At 48.2% G+C, this 11,035-nt stretch overlaps 1 protein-coding gene and 1 long non-coding RNA gene across 6 annotated transcripts in view; one reads left to right on the plus strand and one right to left on the minus strand.

The window, feature by feature from the left end:
* The window catches only part of AZIN2 (antizyme inhibitor 2), a 37,656-nt gene extending 28,040 nt beyond the window's left edge, over nucleotides 1-9,616 (plus strand). For 4 of the 5 annotated variants that reach the window (XM_057706284.1, XM_057706266.1, XM_057706274.1 and 1 more), the window contains 2 exons: nucleotides 5,781-5,882; nucleotides 9,133-9,582. In XM_057706284.1, the coding sequence (XP_057562267.1) occupies nucleotides 5,781-5,882; nucleotides 9,133-9,429 (399 nt within the window). In that variant the 3' untranslated portion in view covers nucleotides 9,430-9,582. Of the gene's footprint in view, nucleotides 1-5,780; nucleotides 5,996-9,132 lie in introns of all 5 variants that reach the window. The other variant, XM_057706268.1, reaches the window with a different exon arrangement.
* LOC130835071 (uncharacterized) lies at nucleotides 7,075-8,677 on the minus strand. Its single transcript, XR_009048829.1, has 3 exons — nucleotides 8,570-8,677; nucleotides 8,144-8,488; nucleotides 7,075-7,176 (listed from the first exon to the last, which is right to left on the minus strand). It is a non-coding gene; the product is annotated as an uncharacterized LOC130835071 (long non-coding RNA).
* Nucleotides 9,617-11,035: the final 1,419 nt, after the last annotated feature.

Genomic DNA, 11,035 nt, shown 5'->3' on the forward strand with positions numbered 1-11,035 from the left:
GAGAGGTTTGGGAAGGGGCATGTCATTGGGATGGGGATTTCAAAGATAGAGGAAATGTTCTGTTTCTTTGGCTGGTTAGTGGTACACAGATATTCATTTTATCATTATTCTTTTTTTTAAAGCTCTTTATTGGAATATAATTGCTTTATACTCTTGTACCAGCTTATGAGGTACACCAAAGTGAATCAGCTGCATTTATACACATATCCCCATATCCCCTCCCTCCCGCGACTCCCCCCCACCCTCCCTATCCCATTATTCTTTTTATTTTACACATGATACGGGTTCTTCTGTATGAATTAAATATTTAACAAAAAATTGAGTCCATCATTATTATTTATTAATATTCTCTGATAGGCTCATTTTTTTCTTCGTATTGTTTCTAACATCTAGAAAAATATCCTGGGAGTTTCAGTTAGTAGTAGCTTATTTAATCCATTCATTAAATTAGAGATAATTCTCTTTTTTGCTTTACTAAGTTTTTCCAGCTAGGAGAGGGTAGGGCTCTTGTATTTTCTCTCTCCTTTTAAGGTTTTATTATTTTCTTTGAATAAGTATTATTGTGGCTCAAGTACATCCCCAAGTTTAGTAACTTAATGCTTTCATTACTGTTGTGAGTGGAGTTGGTCCCTTGTGTGTTTGGGCTGAGATACTGGCTTGCATGCGGAAACTCACTGATCTCTTCTAGTAATTACCCCTCTCCCCTTTGGATTTTCCAGGTGGATAAGCATTATCTGCAATGTGATATTTTATTTCTTCATTTTCTCTGTATTATACCTTTTTGTTTCTTTTTTCCCCCATAATAGCCATCGCCAGCATTTCTCATGCTTTATAAAATAGAAATGATGACAGAAAGCTTCAGACTTGGAGTCAGAAGATATGGGCCCAAGTCCTGGCTCTGCCATATAGTAGCTGAGTAACATTGGGCAAGTTACTTAACCTCTCTGGGCCCTGTTTCTCTCGTTTCTTCATCTGGAAAAATGAGGGGAGTAACTTTACTCAGGTTGCTTCTAGTTCTGAAATGAGGCCATTCTAGTATATCTCCATTAAGTTAGAGTTGGCTCCTTATTTTAAATCGTTTCTCTTCTTTTGTGGAGTTTAGTTTTGTCTGTATTTTAATCAAGAAGTGATGCTGTAGGCTACTGAATGCCATGTTGACATATGTTGGGAAAATCAAATTTGAATTGTAGATCTATGTTTTCCATATTATGATGAAGCCAGTGATTGCCTTGCTCATATCCTCCCTGCCTTCCATTTAAAGATAAATTATCTGATCATTGAAAGTGATTCTTTGAATGTGAGTATGGATTTGCTTAGGGTTTCACTTTGGATTTTTGCTTATATGTTCACAAGTGAGATTTTGATCATAGGCTTTTGTTCTGTTTCCTCTTTTTCCTTTTTGTGTGCGGCCCTTGTTCATCCCATTTTTTTCCTTTTAAAGTATTTTTGTACACTTCACGCAGTGTAGGAGTTAACTGATTTATGCTTTAAAACTTGAGTAATTCTTTAGGGATTCCATCAGAGCCACGTGCCACTTTAAATGTTTTACCTGTTCCATCTGTGGATCTGCTCACTTACTGGGCCTCTTTGAGGAAAGCAACCATTCAGGGGTGGCTAGGAGGCACCTTGTTTGGGACCACCTGGAGTTCTGCTACTAACTCCCTCCAGAACCTGGAGCAGGTCATTTCTGCTGAGTTTCGCATCTGTAAAATGTGACTTGCAGCTGCTTCCCAGAGGAGGTGTGATGTAGTAGTGGGCATGCTTTGTGGAGTAGGAACCCCCTGCCCTCTCTCTCAGAGGGGGCACTGGTAGCAGACTGAGCATCTTGTATTTTTACAGGTGCTTGTTCATTTCCACTCAGTTTTCTGACTCAGACAGAGCTGAGACTTACAAGCCTGTCCCCACACACCTGTGGAACATTTATTTTGCAGATTCCTTTTTTTTTTTTTTTGCCTTTTTTTTTAAAGGCTTTAAATGGTAATCACAATATTTCCTGTGAAGTTTTAAAATCTTTCTTTCCCATCCATTTTTAATTTATACCACTAATAAGAAGTGAGAGAACTCTGATTATAGCTCAAGGGTGCCTTTTTATTTTATTGTAGAAGAATCTTTGAAACCTATTTTCTCAAGGATCCTCATGGATACATTTATGTAGCATTTCCCCTCACAAGTCCTTAAAAGTTAGCTTATTGTTTTTTAACAATTGGAGCTAAGGGAAATAATTCAGAGCAACTGAGAGGAATTTCACTCATTAACAAGAAGCTTGTGAATAACAGTGTTAAGTTATATGAACATGGGTGTATTGGTTTGTCTCTTTCCTAGAATGTGAGCTTCATGAGCACAGGAACTTGGTTTTTGTTTTTGTTTTTTAATTTATTTTATTGGCTGTGTTGGGTCTTCGTTGCTGCACACGGGCTTTCTCTAGTTGCGGTGAGCTGTGGCTACTCTTCTTTGTGGTGTGTGGGCTTCTCATTGTGGCCTCTCTTGTTGCAGAGCATGGGCTCCAGGCGTGTGGGCCTCAGTAGTTGCGGCACATGGGCTCAATAGTTGTGGCTCACGGGCTCTAGAGCGCAGGCTCAATAGTTGTGGCGCACAGGCTTAGTTGCTCCATGGCATGTGGTATCTTCCTGGGGCAGGGATCAAACCCGTGTCCTCTGCATTGGCAGGTGGATTCTTACCCACTGCGCCACCTAGGAAGTCCCGGAACTTGGTTTTTTGTGTGTGTTCACTGATGCACCGCCAGCTTCTAGATCAGAGCCTGACACATAGTAGGTGCTTAATAAGTATCTGTTGAATGAATGAATTAATGAGTATAGGATAGTTCTCATGTTTGACTTTAATAACATGTACATGTTTTTCTTTACTAATGAGACTAATGGCTTATGCATTAACTTTTTGTCAAATATGAGTATTATTTCTGCTTATAGCGTCTGTGACTGTTCCTCAGTTTGACTCATTCCTGCTCCTGGCAGAGGTACTGAAATGCCTTTCCTTCTTCCTCCATTGGTTTCCTCCCCTGCCTCCTTCTAGGCTGTGGGATGGCTTCTATTTGTACCTTTTCTTTCTTTTTTGCTCTTTCTCTTTCTTATCACTCATGTATTCCCTATTCATTTATTCATTCATTCACTTAACAAATATTATTCTCAAAAGCACCTACTGTATGCCAGACTGCTAGGCTTAGGCGTAAACAAGACTGTCATGATCTCTGGACTCATAGAATTTTTTTTTTAAGCTCTTTGTTGGAATATAATTGCTTTACACTGTTGTGCCAGTTTTTGCTGTACAAAAAAGTGAATCAGCTGTATTTATACATATATCCCGATATCCCATCCCTCCCATGACTCCTTCCCACCCTTCCTATCCCAGCCCTCTCAGTCATCACCCATCATCAAATTGATCTCCCTGTGTTATGCAGCAGCTTCCCACTAGCTATTTTACATTTGATAGTGTATATATGGCAGTGCTACTCTCTCACTTCATCTCATCTTCACCTTCGCCCCCCACCCCATGTCCTCAAGTCCGTTCTCTACATCTGCATCTTTATTCTTGCCCTATCACTGGGTTCATCAGTACCATTTTTTTTTAGATTCCATATATGAGTTAGCCCATGGTATTTGTTTCTCTTTCTGGCTTACTTCGCTCTGTATGACAGACTGTAGGTACATCCACCTCACTACAAATAACTCAGTTTCATTCCTTTTTTTTTTTTCTTTTTTTTTTTTTTTTTGGCACACGGGCTTAGTTGCTCTGCGGCATGTGGGATCTTCCTGGAGCTGGGATCGAACCCGTGACCTCTGCATTGGCAGGCAGATTCTTAACCACTGCGCCACCTAAGAAGCCCAGTTTCATTCCTTTTTATGGCCAAGTAATATTCCATTGTGTATATGTGCCACATCTTCTTTATCCATTCATCTGTTGATGGACATTTAGGTGGCTTCCACGTGCTGGCTATTGTAAATAGTGCTGCAGTGAACATTGTAGTACGTGTTTCTTTTGGATTATGGTTTTCTCAGGGTATATGCCCAGGAGTGGGATTGCTGAGTCATACGGTAGTTCTATTTTTAGTTTTTTAAGGACCCTTCATACTGTTCTCCATAGTGGCTGTACCAACTTACATTCCCATCAACAGTGCAGGAGGGTTCCCTTTCCTCTGCACCCTCTCCAGCATTTATTGTTTCTAGATTTTTTGATGACGGCCATTCTGACTGGTGTGGACTCATGGAATTTATAGTCTGACAGGGAGGACAGACACATTTCATAAATATCTAATTATAAATTATGGTAAAGGCTATGAAGGCAAAGCTTGGGGAGCCTTAGGAAAGGCTTCCATGAGGAAGCTTAGATCTAAAGGAAAATTAGAAGTTGGTAGGTTTGGGGCCTCAGGGAATAGCATGGGGATGGCTGGGGGTGGGGGAAGGGAAGCAGGGTTTACCTGGGGAGGTCAGAGCAGCTGGACTAACTGGAACAAAGGGCTTTCAAGGGCAGGATTCAGTCAGGATTCGCTCATGTCCATCTTTCAGTCGTGACTCTTCCTCTAGGTCCTGCCTGGCAGGATCCCTACCCTGCGACAAACTACATTGATTCCATGGTTGTCTGCAAATGGTCTGTGTTACAGATTTCTTTTCTGGATTTGGAAGTCACTTAAGAAAAAAATAAAAAATTTGTCTTTTTTTTTTTAATTAATTTATTTTATTTTATTGGCTCTGTTGGGCCTTTTTTGCTGTGTGTGGGCTTTCTTTAGTTGTGGTGAGTGGGGGCTACTCTTCATTGTGGTGCGCGGGCTCCTCATTGCCGTGGCTTCTCTTGTTGCAGAGCATGGGCTCTAGGCGCGTGGGCTTCAGTAGTTGCAGCACATGGGCTCAATAGTTGTGGCGCACGGGCTTAGTTGCTCCGTGGCATGTGGGGTCTTCCCGGAGCAGGGATCAAACCCATGTCCCCTGCATTGGCAGGCGGATTCTTAACCACTGTGCAACCTAGGAAGCCCCAAAATTTATGTCATTGTTAGTTGTACCTTTGGGTAAGTCACTTAACCTCTCAGAAGCTTATTTTCCCTGAAATGGGAGTAATTCTATCTACCCTGTGAGGTCCTCTGTGATTGCCTGTGGGAGGCCCGTCTTCCTCACCAAACTGAGAGCCCGAGGGAAGGAGGGTCTGACTCAGAAGGAGGGTGTAATTCTGGCTCCTGTTATCAGACCTGGCATGGAAAGAGGGGATCATGGAGACCTGCATAGAAGAAGGAGCCCCAGGGTGGGCCCAGAGGACAATCACAATTTGAGGGAGGGGGAAGGGCTGCAGAGGGGGGACACACCCAGGGTCTGGAAAGTGGCAGATACACCAGTGAAGACTGCAGCCGGGAGCTGACAGCAACACCAACAATAATAAAGACTGTGCTAACTTATTGGGCCCTTGCCACATGCCAGACACTGTTCTACACGCTCTACCTATACTCATTTATCCTTTCAGTAACCCTGTAAGGTAGGTACTGTTATTATTCCCATTTTACAGATGAGCAAACTGAGGCACAGAGGCATTAAGTATCTTGCCCAAGGTCACACAGCTAGTGAGTGCTGGAGCCTGGATTTAAGAACAGGCACTGTGGCTTCAGAGTATAGGAAGCAATGAATGCAGAGAAATGGGAGGGCCTTAAATGCAGGCTAGGAGGCCCATCCAGTCTTTATTGCATTGGCTCTGGGAGTCATGCAGGCTTTGGAGGGAGGGAGTGCTCAGGCTGTGCTCATATGCCCAGGAAAACTGACTGTTGTCATCCTTCTCTCCTGCAGAAACCATCCTCGGAGCAGCCCCTATACAGCAGCAGCCTGTGGGGCCCAGTGGTCGATGGCTGTGACTGCGTAGCTGAGGGCCTCTGGCTGCCACAACTACACGTAGGGGACTGGCTGGTCTTTGAGAACATGGGCGCCTACACCGTGGGCATGGGTTCCCTCCTTGCGGGGGCCCAGACCTGCTGCGTCACCTGTGCCATGTCCCGGGTGGCCTGGTAAGGGGGCCCTGCTGGGAAATGGAGTTGGGGGAGGAGAAGGGAGCAGGCTGGGCAGAAGCCATGCGGGGGACCCCAGGTTTGGGACGCTGCTCCTGTGTAACCCAATGTGACAAGTAGCTCTCAGCTGCTGATTCCAGGTGAGGCCTGTGCTTGGCACCTGCTTGTGGCCATGAATGCGACTGAGCTGCCCTTGAGGAGCTCAGGGTCCTGTGAGAGGCACAGAAGCAGACAGGCACTTCTGATAACACAGTGCTGGCGAGAGGGGGCAGGCTCTGGAGTCTTAGAATCTCCCCCCCACCTCCCCAAGGACCAGATCTACCTCCCTGAGGAAGGAGGCTGAAGTCAGAGCCTGGTGGATGAGTGGGAGTTAGGTGGCAGAAGGGGCGGGAAGGGGGTTCCAGGCAGAAGGAACGGGCAGCGAGCATGCCTTCGAGAAACTACCTGAGGTGGGTCGGGGCTGGAGAAGGAGCAGGGCTGAATCTGGGGAGGGCCTGGAAGGCAAGTTGAGAGCTCTGAGCAGCAGCAAGGAGGGACTGGTTTGAAGCCTGGGAGTGACATGGTCGGATTTAGACTTTAGAACCACCACTCTGACTACGAGGGAGATTAAGGGAAGACGAGGGCAGATGCAGATAGAGCTGACCAGGCGGGTGGCTGCTCCATGACCTGCGAAAGGCTGGCCTGCTCCCTGAGCTGGCCTTTGCCAGGCCAGCACTGGGATCCAGTGAGGCAAGATGGAAAGAAAGTCACGTTTTTTTGAACCTATCGGGCCCTACATTAAGCATCTTTTGATGATTTCCTTTTACTCACACAAACGCTATGGGATCGGTGTTGACACAAACCAAGGTCACTTGCTTGAGGTCACATAGCTGGTCAGTGGTGAAGAGCTTCCCCCTCTCCCGACGTTGGGGACTGGGGAGATGGTTGCGGAGGGCAGGAGCAGTTGGGAGGGGCTTTTATGCTGGGCCCTCAGGAGTGGGTGCAGCCTGTGTCCCCAGGGACATGCTGGTTGCTTGAGGGTCCTCCCAGGAACAATGCTATCAAATGCCACGCCTGATGGGGCTCAGTATCAAAGCTGCATATCATTTATTTCAGTCGACAAACCTGTTATTCCTACTCCCTGCAGGGGCACAGGATAGACTGATGCTGCCATTTTGACATCAGGGGTGTTTTGACAAGGCCTGAAAAACAAATTTAAAAAAACAACAATCACACAGACTTCCTTATCCTACGCCAGCTCCATCATCAGCAAACACAGGTGGACGAGGTTGCAGGGAATCAGATACTCTCGTTACTAGGAACACAAAATTTTCATGTATTGAAATGGCCATGTCAAAATCTCCCCATATTAAAGGGGCCTCAATGAAATGTTCTAGAGCCTGGCTCTGTGCTGGGTCCTGGGGGTAAAAGAGCATCTGAGAACATGGTGAGCCAAGGCGCGTACCTGCCTACACAGACACCAGCACAGAGAGTGCCAAGGTCACTACGGAGGGAGGGCGGGCCAGCGGGCTGGGAAGGGTGGTCAGGGCTGCTTCTCAGGAGGCACTGCCTGGTGGTTAAGGAGGAGTCAGCCAGGCACAGGAGGGCCAGGCAAGCGGACAGGAGGGTGGTCTGGGCCGACAGGGGAGGGGGCTTCAGATTCCAGTTTATCCCAAGAATTTTAGGTGGCTCTCACTGGCTGGAGTGGCGTGTGGGGAAGACTGGATCAAGAAGGACCTTGGAAGCCCAGGTTGGACTTGATCTTGAAGGCAGCAGAGAGCTAGTGAGGGGTTCTAAGAAACTTATCTTTCAAAACCCATTTTGAAAGATAAGGAGACAGAGGGTACTTGGCCTGGAGAACCTCCTACCTGCTAGGGAATGGCCTGACTGGACTCTGCAAAGATATTACTGAGTTGCTACTGAATTGCACACATCAGCAAGAGGGAGGCCTTCCTGCAACTGGGGGACTGGAATAGGCTGGAAGTATGAAAGGAGGCAAGGGAGGATGCAGGTGGAAGAGGGAGGGTCTTGTGGGGAAGCAGCACCTGGCAGAAGTAAAGGACAGGCTGTCATGCTGCCCCTATCCTGAGGCCTCTTGACACTGAACCCAGTGCTCTTCCCCTGTCCTCCCACCCAGCCTCCACCCCTCCCCACCCAGTAAGTGTTTACCATGTGCTGGCCCGCTGTTGGGGGCGCTAGGCAGTGAGTAACTCAGATACACCCCCTGCCCTGCTGTAGGTGAAGTCAGGAAGCCTTGTTGTTGTCAAGTACGCTGAGCTGTGGGACTCAGCCAAGGGTTGATGAGGCAGGCAGAGGCCGGATGTGCACAGGCCTAGGATGGGATGTGAGCCCAAAGGATAGCTGCTGTGGATGGCAACCCAGGCGGCACCGTTGTGTGTGATGGGAGAGGCTGGCAGGGGCCAGATCTTGTGGGGCCTGAGAGTGGCGGGAAACTGCTGGCGACTCAGGAGCAGGGATTTGCCTTTTCGAAAGATGAACCTGGGTCAGAATTGTCTGGAGGGGGCAAGAGACGATCAGGGAGACTGCCTTCCCAGCTAGATGGTGGTCTCAGTGGGATCAGAGAGAAGCGGGTACCTTTGAGGATGCTCGGGAACTAAGCTCCGCAGGGATCCACTGGGTGTGGGAACAAGATGCCCAACTTGTGGCGAGAGCAGGAGCCATTTATTAATGTGGGGATGTGGGAGAAACAGCTTGTAGGATTTCTGAGGCAGGGGACAAATTTTTTAAAGTACTAAGCTTGGGGTATGAAGAACATGAGCGTTGGGTTGAGTCCTAGTTCTACCACCAACTAGGGCTGTGACATTGGGCAGGTAACTTCTGAGTCTCAATTTCCTCAGAGTAAAATGGGGATGATAATGTCACCCTTACAGGGTTTGGGGAGCATACCATTAGATATTGTAAGTAAAGTACCTGGCACAATAAGGGGCATATCAACGAATGTGGGCTCCTCTCCCTCGTGGGGCAGACTATGGGGAGAAGGGAGCGGTGGGGGAAGAGGGCCAGCAGGCCTTCCCCCCGCCCCAGCCCTGGGTTCTGGGGCCCCAGTGGTGCTGGGTCTTCCAGTGCAGGGGCCAACAGGAGTTCCCAGCCTGCGGGCCCCATGCTGGCTGCCTCCAGGAACCCGCTCTCACTTGCAGGGAAGCCCTGCGAGGGCAGCTGCTGCCTGCAGAACAGGACGAGGATGCCGAGGGCACGTGCAAGCCTCTGTCCTGTGGCTGGGAGATCACAGACACCCTGTGCATGGGCCCCGTCTTCACTCCGGCGAGCATCATGTGAGCAGGCCCCGTTCCCCCCGGAGAACCCCAGCGGGGCTGCAGAGATGCCTCTGGGAGAGGTGGGGAAGGCGGCAGACAGGGGCACCCTCTGGCCCGGACTCTGGTGCTCGCTCTGCCGCCCCCCACGCTCCACCTGTAGTGTTTCTGCCCTGTAAATAGGACCAGTCTTACACTCGCTGTAGTTCAAGTATGCAACATAAATCCTGTCCCTTCCAGCTGTGTCTGCCTCCTCTGCAGCGCAAGGGGCCTGGTCAGCCAGGTGTGGGGGTGTTCTTGGGGTCTCCCTTGATCTCCTTCCCACCTTTGTAAATATGAAGCAAATAAATATTTAGGTTTTTAAATACTCCAGTGGAATCCAGCAGTTCAATTCACAAAGCAGCCTGGGTGAGGCCAGGGCTGAGACTCTCCCTGCCGCTACAATGACAACCCCGTGCCCTCTGCTTCAGTCCTGACCTGGCTGCAGTGTGGGCATCTCCCACGGGCACCCAGCTTCTCTGACTCATCTCTCTCGTCTTCACAGGCTTCCATGCCTGGCTTCATGAGGAAGTGGGAGCTGTCGGGTTGGGGGTGGGGGTCAGGGTTGCCTCCCTGTAGCACTGGAGCTGCAGCTCATGGCTGGTGAGGGGTCTCTGTGTGAATCCAACACCCAGCTTAAGTCCTGGCCCAAAGTGGGGGCAATCAAATATTTGACACCGCTTTTGGAAATTCATACCAAAGACAAAGAGCAAAGAGGTGGGTACCTGGGAGGTTCTGAGGAGACCCCATACCCTTCCTCTCCCTGCAGATCAGCTAGGCAATCAGAGTAATGCAAATACGTGCTGGTTGGTTTTGCTGATCCAGGCAGTAATTGTTAGAACGTGGTTGGCCATGGACTATTGCCACATTCAGTGCCAAGGGCCCTGATGAATGTGTCTCCTCAGACCAGCAGCTCTCATCAGGACTTCACATTGCTAGGGTCTCAAGCTGTGCATATGGGGTGTGTGAGCTGCTTGGCAAAGGAGTTCAAATTTTAGAGTCTCCCCCAGCTGCTACAGATGACCCTAAAGATTTTTCTTCTGCAGTTAAAAAAAATCGAGATATAATTCACATGCCTTAAAATTCACCCTTTCAAAGTGTAGAATTTGGTGGTTTTTAGTATATTCACAGTTTGTGCAACCATCACCAATAGCTAATTCTAGAACATGTTCATTACCTCAAAAAGAAACCCCATATGCATTAGCAGTCACTCCCCATTCTCCCCTTCCCCCAGCCCTGGACACCACTAATCTTCCATCTCTGTGGATTTGTCTGGTCTAGACATTTCATTGCAATTGTTTTTATATCTTCACTTGAGCTTCTCACTGGGTAAGCCTGGTACAATGTGTGCATGTGTGTGTGTGTGTGTATGTGTGTGTGTGTGTGTTTTCCCACACCACCAAGCAATTCTCTGACACCAGCTGGGTGTCCTACAACTCCACTCAATTCTGACCCTACCTATCTAGAGATACAATCAGATCCCACAGGTTAAGGGCTCAGTCCTACAAATTTGAACAACAGAGCAAGGAGTCTGAACTCCCTGCTGCCTGCAGGGAGCCCTATATGCTGCTAGAGCAGAAGCATGACGAGACCTTTGAGAGGATAATTGAAAGTGTATTCAAAAGGGGCAGAGGAAGACCTGGCAGGCTGGTGGTAGCATACACTTCCTTCACCTCCCAGCCTGTTTAAGGTGGGTCCAGCCAGGGAGCCTGATGGGGGTCCAAGGCACACAAGTTGTCAACTCGGTGCA

Source organism: Hippopotamus amphibius, chromosome 1 (assembly GCF_030028045.1).
Source record: "Hippopotamus amphibius kiboko isolate mHipAmp2 chromosome 1, mHipAmp2.hap2, whole genome shotgun sequence".
In the NCBI taxonomy this organism is placed as follows: domain Eukaryota; kingdom Metazoa; phylum Chordata; class Mammalia; order Artiodactyla; family Hippopotamidae; genus Hippopotamus; species Hippopotamus amphibius.